Source organism: Oncorhynchus mykiss, chromosome 25 (genome assembly GCF_057628025.1).
Source record: "Oncorhynchus mykiss isolate SJ-2025 chromosome 25, ASM5762802v1, whole genome shotgun sequence".
Taxonomy (NCBI): Eukaryota; Metazoa; Chordata; class Actinopteri; order Salmoniformes; family Salmonidae; genus Oncorhynchus; species Oncorhynchus mykiss.
Genome location: NC_143046.1, coordinates 18503535 through 18524940, shown reverse-complemented (window position 1 = coordinate 18524940; position 21406 = coordinate 18503535). Strand labels below are relative to the sequence as shown.

Genomic DNA, 21406 nt, shown 5'->3' with positions numbered 1-21406 from the left:
CTGATCACCCCTGCATGGTTCAAACATAGACCAGCGGTATGTCAGGAGGCGCTGCTCACAACAAACCCCAACCCCTACTATTCCTCTACCAGGCACTGTGTACTCTACTGGGTCTACACGCTGGTACCAGCTGCTCTCTGTGCCCGTCCCAAGACCCACCCCCACCTTAACATGTACTTAGCACCCTTTGTAAAATAGTTATTCTGACCTCTATGGGACTTCCTGGATGAATAAATATTACATAATAAATATAGAAAAAACACCTGCTGGCATCAAAGTCCCTCAACCCTGCACCCTGCAGTCAGCCATCTCACTGGGAGAAACCCTGCAGACAGCACTATATGTCTTAACCTTATAGCCTGATAACCTTATAGCCTGATAACATGATACACTTAAAGCCCGATAACCTTATAGCCTGATAACATGATACACTTAAAGCCCGATAACCTTATAGCCCGATAACATTATAGACTGATAACCTTATAGCCTGATAACCTTTAACCTTATAGCCTGATAACCTTATAGCCTTAGCCCTAGTCTCAGTGAGCAGAGTAGAGACACACACCTATGGACTATACTGAACCTGGAGAAGCTTTCATCTATTAAATGATTCTGCTGACTGTAGGGCTACAGCACTAATCTGGTCCTCTATAGGTCTGCTGACTGCAGAGCTACAGCACGACTCTGGTCCTCTAGGGTTGGATTTTGTCTTCTGATCAGAGAATAATAGGTCTGGTTGGGTAACCAGCTGTGTAGCTTCTCTGATAAATTAATTGATCAGTTAGGAGCAACAGAGGGCTTCAAAAGCCTAGAGGACTGGAGCTGCGTACCCCTGCTCTACTGATAATTAGGCCTACTACTATGCCTAACTGAATGGATGGGACAAGTCCATCAAGAGAGTTTGATTGATGTGAGAGGGATTTTCCATCATGCTTCCACCACCAGCAGCACATCATTGGCATGCATTAATCACCAGCAGAATTAGATGCAATTAACCCAACGATGACACAACGTAACCACAGCAGACGAGATGCCACACAAGGCCTCCTCAGGAGCTTACCCGCGGTAGTGCCCGCCGCCATGGTGGCAGCCACAGGCGACTGGCGCTTACTCACTTGGGAAAGAAATTTGAACAGTAAGCCATCTCGTGCCATGGCAAAGAGAATGCGGGGCAGAGGGAACATGGAGCCCAACAGGCTAAGGAGAGAGAGGGGTCAGGGTTCAAACACAAGACACTTTGAGAAGGAATGGACACCTGCACAACTGTGAAAGTGTTCGTCTGTACCAAGCCCACAAAACTCTGACCAAATAGAATAGAAACTTCAACAGATGTTTTGATTAATTATGATTGGTCAAAACATGGGTTCGGGGGACATTTTGGTGAATTTTGACAAAGTCACCGGACTTGTTACTCTCCTTTTGGGAAAGGATAATTTTATCTGCATAATATCCTTTCACAGTTGATTGGTGGATACAGTTTCAGCAGCAGTGATGTCAAAGCACTTTCCCCAGCTCTCACCTGCAACTACACCGGAGCTCATTGTGGCAATAAGCGGGGTCTTCGTCTTAGGATTGATTCGGGCTAAGGCTTTGAAAAGCACCCCATCCTCTGCCATAGCATAGATTACACGTGGCATAGGGAAAATGGAACCCAGCAGACTGCATGGAACAGCAGAGACATGCACAAGGACAAACACGTTATGCACAAGGACAAACAGGAAAGTAATTTCACCAAAGCTAAAGAGCATAATCACAGAGACAGTGTATTTCTTGTCTTATGGCCCCATTCTTCCAACTTTTGCTGACAGAATCCCCACTATCACCTTTCCTGAAGCTCTCTGAAGGTTATTGCAAATAGGACATTGCTCAGGTGTTATTTTGCAGCCTTTAAAAGGCCTGAAGGAAGACCCAGAGGACCCAGAAGACCCAGAGGAGAGGAGAGTTATTGATGTATTAATGGGCAATACTCTTAATGCCAACATGTACAGTGCCTTGCGAAAGTATTCGGCCCCCTTGAACTTTGCGACCTTTTGCCACATTTCAGGCTTCAAACATAAAGATCAAAACTGTATTTTTTTGTGAAGAATCAACAACAAGTGGGACACAATCATGAAGTGGAACGACATTTATTGGATATTTCAAACTTTTTTAACAAATCAAAAACTGAAAAATTGGGCGTGCAAAATTATTCAGCCCCCTTAAGTTAATACTTTGTAGCTCCACCTTTTGCTGCGATTACAGCTGTAAGTCACTTGGGGTATGTCTCTATCAGTTTTGCACATCGAGAGACTGACATTTTTTCCCATTCCTCCTTGCAAAACAGCTCGAGCTCAGTGAGGTTGGATGGAGAGCATTTGTGAACAGCAGTTTTCAGTTCTTTCCACAGATTCTCGATTGGATTCAGGTCTGGACTTTGACTTGGCCATTCTAACACCTGGATATGTTTATTTTTGAACCATTCCATTGTAGATTTTGCTTTATGTTTTGGATCATTGTCTTGTTGGAAGACAAATCTCCGTCCCAGTCTCAGGTCTTTTGCAGACTCCATCAGGTTTTCTTCCAGAATGGTCCTGTATTTGGCTCCATCCATCTTCCCATCAATTTTAACCATCTTCCCTGTCCCTGCTGAAGAAAAGCAGGCCCAAACCATGATGCTGCCACCACCATGTTTGACAGTGGGGATGGTGTGTTCAGGGTGATGAGCCGTGTTGCTTTTACGCCAAACATAACGTTTTGCATTGTTGCCAAAAAGTTCAATTTTGTTTTTATCTGACCAGAGCACCTTCTTCCACATGTTTGGTGTGTCTCCCAGGTGGCTTGTGGCAAACTTTAAACAACACTTTTTATGGATATCTTTAAGAAATGGCTTTCTTCTTGCCACTCTTCCATAAAGGCCAGATTTGTGCAATATACGACTGATTGTTGTCCTATGGACAGTCTCCCACCTCAGCTGTAGATCTCTGCAGTTCATCCAGAGTGATCATGGGCCTCTTGGCTGCATCTCTGATCAGTCTTCTCCTTGTATGAGCTGAAAGTTTAGAGGGACGGCCAGGTCTTGGTAGATTTGCAGTGGTCTGATACTCCTTCCATTTCAATATTATCGCTTGCACAGTGCTCCTTGGGATGTTTAAGGCTTGGGAAGTCTTTTTGTATCCAAATCCGGCTTTAAACTTCTTCACAACAGTATCTCGGACCTACCTGGTGTGTTCCTTGTTCTTCATGATGCTCTCTGCGCTTTTAACGGACCTCTGAGACTATCACAGTGCAGGTGCATTTATACAGAGACTTGATTACACACAGGTGGATTGTATTTATCATCATTAGTCATTTAGGTCAACATTGGATCATTCAGAGATCCTCACTGAACTTCTGGAGAGAGTTTGCTGCACTGAAAGTAAAGGGTCTGAATAATTTTGCACGGCCACTTTTTCAGTTTTTGATTTGTTAAAAAAGTTTGAAAAATCCAATAAATGTCGTTCCACTTCATGATTGTGTCCCACTTGTTGTTGATTCTTCACAAAAAAATACAGTTTTAAATCTTTATGTTTGAAGCCTGAAATGTGGCAAAAGGTTGCAAAGTTCAAAGGGGCCGAATACTTCATATCAAGGTTCCCAACAGGATGGCCGGCAGGTTATTTTATTTGTCCCCCCCCAAGTTTTCAGAGCAAAAAAAATACAAATAATTGTTGGACATAAGACTATAAAATCACCAGGAAATTAGAAAACAATAGAAATCTGTTCCCATATATTCCCACGCATAAATAGAGAGGCATCTGTGATCGTATCCCAATGTAATCAAGGTTTGAAATTATTCTGTTTTGGTCAAGTACTATACAGTGCATTCGGAAAGTATTCAGACCCCTTGACTTTTTCCACGTGTTGTTATATTACAGCCTTATTCTAAAATGGATCAAATATGGATGAAATTTCCCTCATCCATCTACACACAATACCCCATAATGACAAAATGAAAACAGGTTTGTAGATATTTTTGCAAATGTATTAAAAATAAAAATCAGAGATACCTTATTTACATAAGTGTTCAGACCCTTTGCTATGAGACTCAACATTGATCTCAGGTGCATCCTGTTTCCATTGATCATCCTTGAGATGTTCCTACAACTTGATTGGAGAACACCTGTGGTAAATTCAATTGATTGGACATGATTTAGAAAGGCACACACCCGTCTATATAGTCCCACAGTTGACAGTGGATTTCAGAGCCAAAACCAAGCAGGTCAAAGGTCAAAGGTCAAAGGAATTGTCCGTTGAGCTCCAAGACAGGATTGTGTTGAGGCACACATCTGGGGAAGGGTACTAAAACATGTTTGCAGCATTGAAGGTCCCCAAGAACACAGTGGCCTCCAGCATTCTTAAATGGAAGAACTTTAGAACCACCAAGACTCTTCTTAGAGCTGGCCACCTGGACCAAACTGACCAATCGGGGGAGAAGGGTCTTGGTCAGGCAGGTGACCAAGAACCCGATGGTCACTCTGGCAGAGCTCCATAAATCCTCTGTGAAGATGGGAGAACCTTCCAGAAGGACAACCATCTCTGCAGTACTCCACCAATCAGGCCTTTACGGGAGAGTGGCCAGACGGAAGCCACTCCTCAGTAAAAGGCAAATGATAGCCCGCTAGGAGTGTGCCAAAAGGCACCTAAAGACTCTCAGACCATGAGAAACAAGATTCTCTGGTCAGATAAAACCAAGATTAAACTCTTTGGCCTGAATGCCAAGCATCTCATCAGGAGGAAACCTGTGGTATTGTGTGTAGATTGATGAGAACATGTAAAATAAAAAAATAAAAAAGTAGAATATGGCTGTAACGTAACAAAATGTGGAAAAAGGGAAGCGGTCTGAATACTTTCCGAATACACTATATTGCACAATAATTACTTAAGTAGAGTTGTCAGAGATTGATGTATTGATTGATGTGTGTTACAGTATGAGGCTCTATAGTGGGAAGCCCAGGACCCAGGAAGGAACTCAGTGAACCAAAGGATAAGAAAGACAGAAACATGTCAAACAGCCAATATCATCAACCCAGAGATATAGCACATCAAGCCAGGCAGTTCTCTCAAAACAATGACCGCAGCTTGGCAAGTAGGACAATTAGCCATGAGAATCAATCCAACACATAGACAGTCATTGTAGATTTCACATTATTTTGAGCTGGATAGGCTAATTGCCTTGATAATAATACTCAATGTTATAGATTTGTTTGAACTCTTTTAAAAATAATTTTCCCCAAATGAAACCCAGAGAAATCTAGTTAAAACACCAAAACAATTAAAAACCTGTTATTCCATGTATTACTTTGTCTTTATTGAGTCTCATCACATTTGACCTAACGGAAAGCTACACGGTAAGCATCCTGTGAATAGCATCACATTCAAGCATGCACAGGACATGTCCATTACCTGGTTGACAGGGCACACAGTGACCCCACAGCCACCAGATATTTAGCTGGGCCCCAGCCCACATATTCAAAGGCCATGGGCAAGGGGCTCTTCTCATCCAGTAGGTAGTAGGGCATCATGAGGGTGAGGGCAGCAGACACACCGAAGTAGGCCAGAAAGCACACCGTCAGAGACACCACGATGCCGATGGGAATGGCTTTTTGAGGGTTCCTTACCTCCTCACCTGGTGTACACACGCATACACAGAGACAGGTCAAATTTAGATTTAGATCCCCCAGTGGTTTAGGTTGACCTCTGGGATTATTTGACTCTGCAAACCAGGTACCTTGTTGATCCATGATAGTGCATGTTTTGAGATGGAATGATCTACATTGATGTTGGGTATTGTCTTAAAAGACACACCTGTTGTTGCGATGCAGTCAAATCCGACAAAGGCATAGAAGCAGGTGGCAGCTCCAGCCAGGGTCCCACTGAAGCCAAATGGCATGAACCCTCCTGCACCATAATCACTGGTCACATTAGCAGTCACAGACAGGTTACTGGAATACAGAAGGGGGGTAAACAGAGGGGCACACTGAAACGTTACTGACACATTTCAGTGTTAATAATGTTAGTAGTGGGACATATGGTGATTGATTGTGAGCATATTCAAGTATAGATTATTATAATGCATAAAAGGATGCGTGCCTACAGAAAGTATTCACACCCCTGGACTTTCTCCACATTTTGTTGTTACAGTCAGAATTTTAAAATGATTAAATTGAGATTTTTTGTTTCTGGCTTACACAACAATACCTCATAATGTCAGTGGAATTATATTTTTCAAAATGTTTACAAAATCTGAAATGTCTTGTCAATAAGTATTCAACCCCTTTGTTATGGCAAGCTGAAATAAGTTCAGGGGTAAACATGTGCTTAAAAAGTCACATAATATGTTGCATGGACTCTGTGTGCAATAATAGTGTTTTACATAATTTTTGAATGAATACCTCATCTCTGTACCCCATACATCCACTTATCTGTAAGGTCCCTCAGTCAAGCAGTGAATTTCAAACACAGATTCAACCACAAAGACCAGGGAAAGGGCACCTATTGGTAGATGGGTAAAAATAACATTAAAAAAAGCAGACGTTGAATGTCCCTTTGAGAAAGGTGAAGTTATTAATTACACTTAGGATGGTGCATAAATACACCCAGTCACTAAAAAGATAAAGGAGTCCTTCCTAACTCAGTTCCCAGAGAGGAAGGAAACCACTCAGGGATTTCACCATGAGGCCAATGATGACTTTAAAACAGTTATAGAGTTTAATGGCAAGCCTAAATAGGAGAGGAGAAATAGGAGAAAACTGAGGATGCATCAACAACATTGTAGTTACTCCACAATACTAACCTAAATGACAGAGTGAAAAGAAGGAAGCCTGTACAGAATATAAAAATTCCAAAACATACATCCTTTTTGCAACAAGGCACTAAAGTATCCCAATGAAGGAAGCTAAGCAGGGTTGGTCCTGGTCAGTCCCTGGACGGGAGACCAGATGCTGCTGGAAGTGGTGTTGGAGGGCCAGTAGGAGGCACTCTTTCCTCTGGTCTAAAACAAATATCATAATGCCCCAGGGCAGTGATTGGGGACATTGCCCTGTGTAAGGTGCCGTCTTTCGGATGTGACGTTAAACGGATGTCCTGACTCTCTGTGGTCACTAAAGATCCCATGGCACTTATCATAAGAGTAAGGCTGTTAACCCTGGTGTCCTGGCTAAATTCCCAATCTGCCACTCATACCATCATGGCCACCTAATCATCCCCAGCTTCCAATTGTCTCATTCTTATCCCCTCCTCTCCCCTGTAACTATTCCCCAGGTCGCTGCTGTAAATGAGAATGTGTTCTCAGTCAACTTACCTGGTAAAATAAGGGTTAAATATAAAAATATTTAAATAATTAATACTGAATACAAAGTGTCATGTTAAGGGCAAACCCAATACAACACATTACTGAGTGTCACTTTCCATATTTTCAAGCATATCATAGCTGTATCATGTTATGGGTAATCTTTAAGGACTGGGGAGTTTTTAAAGATAAAAAAATGAATGGAATGGAGCTAATCACAGGCAAAATCCTAGAGGAAAACCTGGTTCAGTCTGCATTCCACCAGACACTGGGAGATGAATTCACCTTCAACACAAGGGCAAATCTACACTGGAGTGGCTTACCAAGAAGACAGTGAATGTTCCTGAGTGGCCGAGTTACAGTTTTGATTTATATCTGTTTGAAAATCTATGGTATAACCTGAAGATTTTTGTCTAGCAATGATCAACAACCAATTTGACAGAGCTTGAATAATTTTGGAAAATAATATTGGCCAAATGTTGCACAATCCAGGTGTGGAAAGCTCTTAGAGACTTACCCAGAAAGAATCAGCCTGTAATCACTGCCAAAGGGGATTCTAACATGTATTGGCTCAGGGTGTTGAATACTTATGTAATCAAGATATATTAGTGTTTTATTTTTCATATATATATATATATATATATTTTTTTTATTTTTTTTAATTTTTTACCAATGTTAGAGTTTTGGCTTCCATTTTGTAGATCGTTGACAAAAAAATACAATTAAATTCATTTAAATCCCACTTTGTAACACAACAAAATGTGGAAAAGTCAAGGGGTGTGAATACTTTTTGAAGGCACTGTACATGCATATTGTATTTATTGAGATAGGACAGTGAAGAGGAGACAGGAAAGTAGGAGAGATTTTGAGTCATAAGAGCATGGGTTGGCTCTGGAATACCCATGCTGACTCTGGAATACATGTGCCAGGGTCTGCAGCCAAACAGGCCACATCGATAAGAAATCTTGTGAAACGAGGAGACCCACCTCCAATCCTTACCGTTTAACAATGGTGACATTGATGAGAGTTTCTTCAGAGATTTTCCAGTTGAGTGGGTCTCCCTTCACGAAGCCAGAGACGATGACAAACAAGAGCACCAGCACGTTGACAGCAGTGAAGACCTTGTTCACCCAGGCTGACTCCTTCACTCCAAACGACAGGAGGCCTGAGGGAGGAAACAACAAATAAGAATATGGAGTCCAACATACTCCGCATCAGGGACTCAACTTACTGAATATTGTCACGTGCAGGGTTGGGGAGTAAATGATTACTTGTAATCAGCTACATGTAATCGATTACAAAAAACCTGTAACTGTAATCAGTTACGTCACCAGCTAAAATATTGTAATCAGATCACAGATACTTTTGGAAAAATAGATTATTAATTCTTTGATTACTTTTAAATTCAGAAAGGATGTTTGCGAAAAAATACATTGACAAGTTTAAGTTTGTTCCACCTGAGCGAGTCTGACCACAGATCAGAGACCACTACGATGACACATATTTGGATCCTTTTTGTCTTCTTCTCATGCATCTTAAGGGGAAAGTAATCCAAAAGTAACTGAAAGTAATCACATTACATGACAGAGTTTGGGTAATCCAAAAGTAACGTTACTGATTACAATTTTGGACATGTAGCTGTAACGGATTGCATTTAGAAAATAACCTATCCATGATATGTGAAGAATGTTACACACCTCCAGCCCATGTATTGAAGAAAGGTGAAATATTTATCTTACATCTTGTTAAATACCTATCACCTATGATCTGAGATGATGTTTTATGTATTACATGTCTGGTAATTTTGTCAGGTGATCCAAACCAAAAGGTCTATTATTATCATATCCTAACCCTAGGAAACTAACACAACTACTCTCAGTATCTAAGACCTTTAGAACAGCAAACATTGCATCGCTATGGAGGTTTGCCTTCCGGAACATTGGAGTAATCCAATCACTGCATTTGAGAGTTTTTGGCTCAGCACATGATGACTTTTAACTGTTTCTGATTGTTTCACAGAAAAGTCTTGTTGACGTCTACACACAGTGTCCCTCTGAAAGTGCTGAACTCTCTAGCCATGTCAAGCTTCTGTGTAATGTGTAACAGTAGCTACAGAGGGCTTGTCAGTTCTCCTGAACAGAGAGGAGCACTGCCTGGGTAGTTCTGACACCGACAAGGCAGACATTCAGGGAAAGAGGGCTCTCCACCATGTGAGTACTACCACTCACCAAACAACGTTCTGCCATTCCTTATTACATTGAAAATGTGGACCAAAAAATTGCTGCTTATACAAATGCCCATTGATATGGAAAAAATACCCATTCCAATTTCTGTTGATATACAGATCTGACAGTCAGGGGATCAGATGTAGTGTGCATCCCAAATGGCAACCTATTCCCTATATAGTGCACTACTTTTGACCAGGGCCCTTTGGCCCTAAAGTAGTGCACTACAAAGAGAATAGGGTGCCATTTGGGACAAAGAGGTAGAGTTCTAAACAGGAGCTCAGTTATCCACAGTTGCTACAGTTCTTTACCTGACAGAAGTAGAATGAGACAGACTGCAAAGAAGTCTGGGTAATGAGCCAGGCCTGGAGAGTTCATGCTGAAGTAGGTCTTGCAGAACGTCTCAATGTGTCCTCCAATCAGCTCATCAAATGTCCCGCTCCAAGCCCTGGCCACGCTGGAGGTGCCTGTGAGAGGGGAATATAGAGTAGAAATGTTCCGTTAGAGTAGAAATGTTTATGTTCCGTTAGCAGTCAAACTCAGCATAGTATATGTTACCTTCAAAATAAAAGTTAATGCGGGCAGTATAGTATTTTAGACCGCTATAACAAACTCACCTATCACATAGGAGAGGATGAGGTTCCAGCCAGTGATGAAGGCCCACAGCTCTCCAACTGTTACATAGCTGTACAGGTAGGCTGAGCCAGTCTTGGGCACACGGGCTCCAAACTCAGCATAGCAGAGGCCCGCCATGACAGAGGCCAGGGCAGCGATGAGGAAGGAGACCACAATGCTGGGGCCTGAATTTCCCTTGGCCACCTCTCCAGCCAGAACATAGACCCCAGCCCCCAGGGTGCTACCCACGCCCAGGGCGATGAGATCCACGGTACCCAGGCAGCGGCACAGCTTGGAGTCCTCCAGACTGTTGAGATCCACCACCTTCCTCCTCACCAGGGAGCGGCCGAACGACAACACATGACCCATCATCCCGCCAGCAAGGACTGGGGGAGGGTAGAACATGGTTTAGTGTGTGTGTGTGTGTGTGTGTGTGTGTGTGTGTGTGTGTGTGTGTGTGTGTGTGTGTGTGTGTGTGTGTGTGTGTGTGTGTGTAACTGTGGGTGTGTAACTGTGGGTGTGTAACTGCGTGTGTGTGTGTGTGTGTGTGTGTGTGTGTGTGTGTGTGTGTGTGTGTGTGTGTGTGTGTGTGTGTGTGTGTGTGTGTGTGTGTGTGTGTGTGTGTTTGTAACTGTGGGTGTAACTGTGGGTGTGTAACTGCGTGTGTGTGTGTGTAACTGTGGGTGTGTAACTGTGTGTGTGTGTGTGTGTGTGTGTGTGTGTGTGTGTGTGTGTGTGTGTGTGTGTGTGTGTGTGTGTGTGTGTAACTGTGGGTGTGTAACTGTGGGTGTGTAAGTGCGTGTGTGTGTGTGTGTGCTGTGTGTGTGTGTGTGTGTGTGTGTGTGTGTGTGTGTGTGTGTTTGTAACTGTGGGTGTAACTGTGGGTGTGTAACTGCGTGTGTGTGTGTGTAACTGTGGGTGTGTAACTGTGTGTGTGTGTGTGTGTGTGTGTGTGTGTGTGTGTGTGTGTGTGTGTGTGTGTGTGTGTGTGTGTGTGTAACTGTGGGTGTGTAACTGTGGGTGTGTAACTGTGGGTGTGTAACTGCGTGTGTGCGTGCGTGTGTCTGTGTGTGTGTGTGTAACTATGGGTGTGTAACTGTGGGTGTGTAACTGTGGGTGTGTAACTGCGTGTGTGTAACTGCGTGTGTGTATAGTGCGGCACACACTATACGGTTTGATACAGAACACAGACAAAGCTGAGGAAATGCATTTTCTTTATTATAGTACGGGTGGAGATAGGGACATGTCTCATCAAAGCTACAACTCAGGGGGGGTGGGGATCAAGCTAGTTGAGATAACACCATGGTTACTATTGACGTTCTTGCTGTATATATTTGGATAGGGGCTCATTTTAGCATTCAGGAGGCAAATCCATTGTGAAGACTGAAGTCTTCCAGCAGGCCAGTTTGTTTTGGCACGGGGCTTCCTCTGAGTTTGAGCAGCCCTTTCTAAAAAGTCCCTTCATAAATCCTATAGAAGAGCAGACCTTCCTAAAAAGTCCCCTCATGAATCCTAAAAAAAACACCTCAAGCTGCAATTAAAAACGAGTACCAGATTTTGACAGCTGAAAGCCGTTAAGAGCAAACCATTGATTAATCATGTCATATGTGTGTCAGAAGATGAGAGTATTGGCCAACACTTTGCTGTCACTATATAGCAGATCCTCATTGTAACCTCATTATAACCCTTTGTCTGGGGGTACAGTGCATGCAGACCTATACTTGGGGTCAGAAATGGCACCCTATTCCCTTCATAGTGCACTACTTTTGACCAGGGACCATCAAAGGTAGTGCACTATAGAGGGAATATGGTGCCATTTGGGACTTAGACCTAAAGACTCAAATGGCTGAACAGGGGGCCTGAGGGTACTCATATGATACAATAGGGCAATTACTTTGGCTCTGGTTACTAATTGCTGTACCGTACATCTATAAAGAGAAAATGCAGAAGTTCAAACGCATAACCTCGCTGGGCTTTAACGCAACACTGTCTCTTTGTATTACTTTGATTGTGGGGGAGCTTCGCAACAAAATCTTTCAACAATGTATTTATATGCAGGTTTTTCATTTGATGTATTTGTCTATGTCTAGGAAGTGGAAAAAACAACTGTTTGTACCCACTGCTCTTTAATGAATTGTTTCAGCTTGGGGCTGAAGTTAAATCTTCTTATTTTCAACCAGCACGGTTGAAAATAAGAAGATTTAACTTCAGTCCCAAGCTGAAACAACAACAATTTAGCATTTGTGTTTTTCTCGTTGTGTTTTAATGAACACTGACTACCATCTCACTGTGTTTTGAAAGAACACTGACTACCATCTCACTGTGTTTTTAATGAACACTGACTACAATCCCACTGTGTTTTTAATGAACACTGACTACCATCTCACTGTGTTTTAATGAACACTGACTACCATCTCACTGTGTTTTTAATGAACTCTGACTACCATCTCACTGTGTTTTTAATGAACACTGACTACCATCTCACTGTGTTTTTAATGAACTCTGACTACCATCTCATTGTGTTTTTAATGAACACTGACTAACATCTCACTGTGTTTTTAATGAACACTGACTAACATCTCACTGTTTTTAGTGAACACTGACTACCATCTCACTGTGTTTTTAATGAACACTGACTACCATCTCACTGTGTTTTGAAAGAACACTGACTACCATCTCACTGTGTTTTTAATGAACACTGACTACCATCTCACTGTGTTTTTAATGAACACTGACTACCATCTCACTGTGTTTTGAAAGAACACTGACTACCATCTCACTGTGTTTTTAATGAACACTGACTACCATCTCAATGTGTTTTTAATGAACACTGACTACCATCTCACTGTGTTTTGAAAGAACACTGACTACCATCTCACTGTGTTTTTAATGAACACTGACTACCATCTCAATGTGTTTTTAATGAACACTGACTACCATCTCACTGTGTTTTGAAAGAACACTGACTACCATCTCACTGTGTTTTTAATGAACACTGACTACCATCTCACTGTGTTTTTAATGAACACTGACTACCATCTCACTGTGTTTTGAAAGAACACTGACTACCATCTCAATGTGTTTTTAATGAACACTGACTACCATATCACTGTGTTTTGAAAGAACACTGTCTACCATCTCACTGTGTTTTTAAAGAACACTGACTACCATCTCACTGTGTTTTTAATGAACACTGACTACCATCTCACTGTGTTTTGAAAGAACACTGACTACCATCTCACTGTGTTTTTAATGAACACTGACTACCATCTCACTGTGTTTTTAATGAACACTGACTACCATCTCACTGTGTTTTTAATGAACACTGACTACCATCTCACTGTTTTTAGTGAACACTGACTACCATCTCGCTGTGTTTTTAATGAACACTGACTACCATCTCACTGTGTTTTTAATGAACACTGACTACCATCTCACTGTGTTTTTAATGAACACTGACTACCATCTCACTGTGTTTTGAAAGAACACTGACTACCATCTCACTGTGTTTTTAATGAACACTGACTACCATCTCACTGTTTTTAGTGAACACTGACTACCATCTCGCTGTGTTTTTAATGAACACTGACTACCATCTCACTGTGTTTTTAATGAACACTGACTACCATCTCACTGTGTTTTTAATGAACACTGACTACCATCTCACTGTTTTTAGTGAACACTGACTACCATCTCGCTGTGTTTTTAATGAACACTGACTACCATCTCACTGTGTTTTTAATGAACACTGACTACCATCTCACTGTGTTTTTAATGAACACTGACTACCATCTCACTGTGTTTTTAGTGAACACTGACTACCATCTCAGTGTGTTTTAATGAACACTGACTACCATCTCACTGTGTTTTTAATGAACACTGACTGCCATCTCACTGTGTTTTGAAAGAACACTGACTACCATCTCAATGTGTTTTGAAAGAACACTGACTACCATCTCAGTGTGTTTTTAAAGAACACTGACTACCATCTCACTGTGTTTTGAAAGAACACTGACTACCATCTCACTGTGTTTTTAATGAACACTGACTACCATATCACTGTGTTTTGAAAGAACACTGACTACCATCTCACTGTGTTTTTAAAGAACACTGACTACCATCTCACTGTGTTTTTAATGAACACTGACTACCATCTCACTGTGTTTTGAAAGAACACTGACTACCATCTCACTGTGTTTTTAATGAACACTGACTACCATCTCACTGTGTTTTTAATGAACACTGACTACCATCTCACTGTGTTTTTAGTGAACACTGACTACCATCTCAGTGTGTTTTAATGAACACTGACTACCATCTCACTGTGTTTTTAATGAACACTGACTGCCATCTCACTGTGTTTTGAAAGAACACTGACTACCATCTCACTGTGTTTTGAAAGAACACTGACTACCATCTCATTGTGTTTTTAAAGAACACTGACTACCATCTCACTGTGTTTTGAAAGAACACTGACTACCATCTCACTGTGTTTTTAATGAACACTGACTACCATATCACTGTGTTTTGAAAGAACACTGACTACCATCTCACTGTGTTTTTAAAGAACACTGACTACCATCTCGCTGTGTTTTTAATGAACACTGACTACCATCTCACTGTGTTTTTAATGAACACTGACTACCATCTCAATGTGTTTTGAAAGAACACTGACTACCATCTCAGTGTGTTTTTAAAGAACACTGACTACCATCTCACTGTGTTTTGAAAGAACACTGACTACCATCTCACTGTGTTTTTAATGAACACTGACTACCATATCACTGTGTTTTGAAAGAACACTGACTACCATCTCACTGTGTTTTTAAAGAACACTGACTACCATCTCACTGTGTTTTTAATGAACACTGACTACCATCTCACTGTGTTTTGAAAGAACACTGACTACCATCTCACTGTGTTTTTAATGAACACTGACTACCATCTCACTGTGTTTTTAATGAACACTGACTACCATCTCACTGTGTTTTTAGTGAACACTGACTACCATCTCAGTGTGTTTTAATGAACACTGACTACCATCTCACTGTGTTTTTAATGAACACTGACTGCCATCTCACTGTGTTTTGAAAGAACACTGACTACCATCTCACTGTGTTTTGAAAGAACACTGACTACCATCTCATTGTGTTTTTAAAGAACACTGACTACCATCTCACTGTGTTTTGAAAGAACACTGACTACCATCTCACTGTGTTTTTAATGAACACTGACTACCATATCACTGTGTTTTGAAAGAACACTGACTACCATCTCACTGTGTTTTTAAAGAACACTGACTACCATCTCGCTGTGTTTTTAATGAACACTGACTACCATCTCACTGTGTTTTTAATGAACACTGACTACCATCTCAGTGTGTTTTAATGAACACTGACTACCATCTCACTGTGTTTTTAATGAACACTGACTGCCATCTCACTGTGTTTTGAAAGAACACTGACCACCATCTCACTGTGTTTTTAATGAACACTGACTACCATCTCACTGTGTTTTGAAAGAACACTGACTACCATCTCACTGTGTTTTTAATGAACACTGACTACCATCTCACTGTGTTTTGAAAGAACACTGACTACCATCTCACTGTGTTTTGAAAGAACACTGACTACCATCTCAGTGTGTTTTTAAAGAACACTGACTACCATCTCAGTGTGTTTTTAAAGAACACTGACTACCATCTCAATGTATTTTTGTTTAACACAGTGTTGCCCATTAAAGTGTGTCCTTTTCATCCCAGAGAAATGCTATGCTCCATCTGACAATACATTAACATACCAATCTGACCTCTTTTATGGCCAATTCAGAATACAGTTGAGTTGCACTAAACAGAGGGAGGTCCTCATAATGCCTTACCAAATCCCTTTGATAGAGGCTGCTATGTATTGCTAACACTTGAAGCACTACCGTTATAAAAGCTGACATTGTAAGTAGTTATTACAACTTTTTAAGCCAATATTACAACTTTTTAAGCAGTTATTACAACTATGAGCTAACATTACAACGCATACACATATAATATCAAGTAGGCACAGAAGTCGATAAGTTGAATCAATAGATGGATATATAGATAGATAGAATGCATGTTATGTCTATAAGTATATGCAGACTCCTCATAACACACCACTTACCTGTCAAGAAGACAAAGACGAATATATGGTATTCAAGTTTCAACTTTGTTAAATATGGAGACACTCAAAGGTCCTGTGCACCTCACGCGGACAAGACAGAAAACTTCCCTAGATTCCTCTCCAACAGGAAGTCACAGGGAAGCAGGCCACACAGGGAGCTCATGGACTACAGACATAGACCAGGCTCTATGTAAAGTTCACTATCTCTGTCTGTTCACAGCTCATGTTCTCTGACATGTAAACCAGTGTAGAGTACTAGGCTATTTTTACTCCTCCCCTCGCTCCATCCCCAAAATATCTTTCTTCATAAGTACTTCCCCTGCTATGCCCCTGGCCCGAGCTACAGAACCATCTCCACTACAGTATAGTGACCCCCCCGAGTAGGGAGGGAACAGGGGAGGAGGAAGGGGTGGGTAATAGGGTAATGAGGGCGAGAGAGGGTATCTGGTCCACGATTGTGTTCAGAGGGAGGCAATAATGTACCACAAGTCCAGATCTTCAGGTCAACAGCCCACAGACCATGAGGGAGGGAGGGAGGGAGGGAGGCATCTTTCTCTCTCCCCTTTTTTACTTACAAAATGTTATTTCTAATGCACACACATGCCAGACTGAACCCAGCTGCCTGGGTACTTACTGACCACTGATAAATGGTTAGGCATCTAACGTTGACAAACATTGAAACAGACACATCTGTTTGCTCAGTGCAGCCTAGGGGAGTGCTGCTAAAAGCATGGGTGCTGATTGGTCAATGGGGTGGAGGAGCTGCTAGTGCCAGAGGTATAGAGTCCTTTTAATGGAAGACAGTTACGCAATGTTCCCTTCGCAACTAGAGTCACAGCCATCAAAGTATTGAATCAATACTACCATAGAGAGCCATTTACATACTGTACTGTAAAATACAACAAGCCCAAAACACATTCATATACTTGATTTATAGTTGAAAATATCACATATTTGCTGTCAAGTCAAACATTCTTTATATTTGCTAAGTTAACAAATTTTTTATGGTTGCAATTTGCATGTCAATTTCAAATGTGGTGCATCACCAGCTGAACCCAGCAGCAGACTTCAGTGGGAAGGTCACAGCTGACAGTCCAGAGATATCTCTCTCTCTCCCTCTCTCTCTCTCTCTCTCTCTCTCTCTCTCTCTCTCTCTCTCTCTCTCTCTCCCTCTCTTTCAGTTTGACTCTATGACTCCAACCATTCAGGACCTACTCTCTCAGTCTGACTCTATGACTCCAACCATTCAAGCACTGCTCTCTCAGTTTGACTCTATGACTCCAACCATTCAGGCACTACTCTCTCAGTTTAACTCTATGACTCCAACCATTCAGGCACTACTCTCTCAGTTTAACTCTATGACTCCAACCATTCAGGCACTACTCTCTCAGTTTGACTCTATGACTCCAACCATTCAGGCACTACTTTCTCAGTTTGACTCTATGACTCCAACCATTCAGGCACTACTCTTTTTGTTTGACTCTATGACTCCAACCATTCAGGCACTACTCTCTCAGTTTGACTCTATGACTCCAACCATTCAGGCACTACTCTTTTTGTTTGACTCTATGACTCCAACCATTCAGGCACTACTCTCTCAGTTTGACTCTATGACTCCAACCATTCAGGCACTACTTTCTCAGTTTGACTCTATGACTCCAACCATTCAGGCACTACTCTCTCAGTTTGACTCTATGACTCCAACCATTCAGGCACTACTCTCTCAGTTTGACTCTATGACTCCAACCATTCAGGCACTACTCTCTCTCAGTCTGACTCTATGACTCCAACCATTCAGGCACTACTCTCTCAGTTTGACTCTATGACTCCAACCATTCAGGCACTACTCTCTCAGTTTGACTCTATGACTCCAACCATTCAGGCACTACTCTTTTTGTTTGACTCTATGACTCCAACCATTCAGGCACTACTCTCTCAGTTTGACTCTATGACTCCAACCATTCAGGCACTACTCTCTCAGTTTGACTCTATGACTCCAACCATTCAGGCACTACTCTCTCTCAGTCTGACTCTATGACTCCAACCATTCAGGCACTACTCTCTCAGTTTGACTCTATGACTCCAACCATTCAGGCACTACTCTTTTTGTTTGACTCTATGACTCCAACCATTCAGGCACTACTCTTTTTGTTTAACTCTATGACTCCAACCATTCAGGCACTACTTTCTCAGTTTGACTCTATGACTCCAACCATTCAGGCACTACTCTTTTTGTTTGACTCTATGACTCCAACCATTCAGGCACTACTCTTTTTGTTTAACTCTATGACTCCAACCATTCAGGCACTACTCTCTCAGTTTGACTCTATGACTCCAACCATTCAGGCACTACTTTCTCAGTTTGACTCTATGACTCCAACCATTCAGGCACTACTCTCTCAGTTTGACTCTATGACTCCAACCATTCAGGCACTACTCTCTCAGTTTGACTCTATGACTCCAACCATTCAGGCACTACTCTCTCTCAGTCTGACTCTATGACTCCAACCATTCAGGCACTACTCTCTCAGTTTGACTCTATGACTCCAACCATTCAGGCACTACTCTCTCAGTTTGACTCTATGACTCCAACCATTCAGGCACTACTCTTTTTGTTTGACTCTATGACTCCAACCATTCAGGCACTACTCTCTCAGTTTGACTCTATGACTCCAACCATTCAGGCACTACTCTTTTTGTTTGACTCTATGACTCCAACCATTCAGGCACTACTCTAACTACTATAGCCAATCACTCTCAGAAGAACTGAACAAAGGCCCGAATCAAGACACGTTGAAGGCATCGTAAGAGCACATTCTATAGAGAATGGAGGTGGAAGAATAGGCTACTCCTGACCCCTATAAGTTAACACAGTCATGTGAGGTCACATCCATGGTCACATTCATCTGTAATGCTCTTTAGACATGATACAAGGCTGTTCTATGTCATTATGTCCAGCAATAGTTTTAATGCAACCAATGTTACCATGGCACAGATGGAAAGAACAAAGTGGGTCACTCCCCCGGTTTATATGTTGACACAGACTAATTGTGTAAAGCCTATTGAATACATTTGTCCGTGGACGATAACTGATTGACCCAGCTACACAACCGTGGACATGGTCAACAGAATGAAGACTGTTTGTCGTGTAGGCAATGGGCAGCTTGCTCCACTTAACAGTGCTGTCACCAGGAAATGTTGGAGTGAATGATTAGTGATGATAAGATAGGGAACGGCTCCGAGTAGAAGCATTAAGCATTGGGATACACCAATAGCACCAAAATAGATTATCGTATGGTCCAATGACAGCACTACACAGAGGCAAGCACTGACATGTATGTAGACTATACACTTTCCATCAACGTTTTATTTCAGATTAGTCCACTGTTGATACAGTCTCCAAAATGTTTTGCATGTCAGAAGTCAAGTTTTCAAGATATTGGACTTTCAAGAAGCAAAGTGTCACATGCCGCATCATCATGATGATGCAAACTTTTCAGTTGATTTTCCCTTTAAAAAAAATGTAAAGGATTAAAGTGCCTCAAATGGACAAATAAGAGATGGGCGAGTAGGCAAAGGGCCCAATTGTTCACCGCTGGTCTGAAGTTTTTGGAAGCCTGATGAAAACAGCTAGAGGACAGGTTAAGGCTGTTAAAATGACACGTCAGAGCACCACACATACAACAGGAGTCCTACGTCGTACCCTAATAGAACAGCCTTTCTGAAAATGGAATAGCCAGATTAGAGATCTAGACTTGAATCAGCTTTTGCTGCACTTGTATTTAAATTTATTTTTATTTTTTTTGCATCCAGACAGATTAGTTCCAAGACCTTGTTCAGCCTCACCAAAGAGATTGAGCAAAATAAGGGCCCTTTCTAACATCAACTTTTATTTGTGAGTCAAGAGTCATTCTCAAAGGATTTTCAACATTGAAAAAAAAAAAAAGGCTATGCATGCAAAATAATATAATTAAAGATAACTGATGTAGGTAGATGGTAGGCTTGTCATCCAGGTGATATAGGCCTAACTGATGTAGGTAGATGGTAGGCCTGTCATCCAGGTGATATAGGCCTAACTGATGTAGGTAGATGGTAGGCTTGTCATCCAGGTGATATAGGCCTAACTGATGTAGGTAGATGGTAGGCCTGTCATCCAGGTGATATAGGCCTAACTGATGTAGGTAGATGGTAGGCCTGTCATCCAGGTGATATAAGCCTAACTGATGTAGGTAGATGGTAGGCCTGTCATCCAGGTGATATAGGCCTAACTGATGTAGGTAGATGGTAGGCCTGTCATCCAGGTGATATAGGCCTAACTGATGTAGGTAGATGGTAGGCCTGTCATCCAGGTGATATAGGCCTAACTGATGTAGGTAGATGGTAGGCTTGTCATCCAGGTGATATAAGCCTAACTGATGTAGGTAGATGGTAGGCCTGTCATCCAGGTGATATAGGCCTAACTGATGTAGGTAGATGGTAGGCTTGTCATCCAGGTGATATAAGCCTAACTGATGTAGGTAGATGGTAGGCCTGTCATCCAGGTGATATAGGCCTAACTGATGTAGGTAGATGGTAGGCTTGTCATCCAGGTGATATAAGCCTAACTGATGTAGGTAGATGGTAGGCTTGTCATCCAGGTGATATAGGCCTAACTGATGTAGGTAGATGGTAGGCCTGTCATCCAGGTGATATAGGCCTAACTGATGTAGGTAGATGGTAGGCCTGTCATCCAGGTGATATAGGCCTAACTGATGTAGGTAGATGGTAGGCCTGTCATCCAGGTGATATAGGCCTAACTGATGTAGGTAGATGGTAGGCTTGTCATCCAGGTGATATAGGCCTAACTGATGTAGGTAGATGGTAGGCTTGTCATCCAGGTGATATAAGCCTAACTGATGTAGGTAGATGGTAGGCCTGTCATCCAGGTGATATAGGCCTAACTGATGTAGGTAGATGGTAGGCCTGTCATCCAGGTGATATAGGCCTAACTGATGTAGGTAGATGGTAGGCCTGTCATCCAGGTGATATAGGCCTAACTGATGTAGGTAGATGGTAGGCCTGTCATCCAGGTGATATAGGCCTAACTGATGTAGGTAGATGGTAGGCCT

General features: G+C 41.9%; 1 protein-coding gene across 4 annotated transcripts in view; it reads right to left on the bottom strand.

Annotated features, from left to right (window-relative positions):
* slc7a2 (solute carrier family 7 member 2) overlaps positions 1–21406 on the bottom strand; it is a 56476-nt gene that overhangs the window by 17562 nt on the left and 17508 nt on the right. Inside the window, exons 1-7 of one of the 4 annotated variants that reach the window (XM_036969862.2) lie at positions 16299–16662; positions 10149–10532; positions 9843–9998; positions 8306–8471; positions 5824–5960; positions 5422–5644; positions 1061–1197 (exon numbers count right to left, since the gene is read on the bottom strand). In XM_036969862.2, coding sequence (XP_036825757.1) covers positions 1061–1197; positions 5422–5644; positions 5824–5960; positions 8306–8471; positions 9843–9998; positions 10149–10518 — 1189 coding nt within the window. In that variant the 5' untranslated portion in view covers positions 10519–10532; positions 16299–16662. Of the gene's footprint in view, positions 1–1060; positions 1198–1519; positions 1660–5421; positions 5645–5823; positions 5961–8305; positions 8472–9842; positions 9999–10148; positions 10533–16298; positions 16663–21406 lie in introns of those variants that run through there. The other 3 variants (XM_036969861.2, XM_090220304.1, XM_090220303.1) reach the window with 3 other exon arrangements.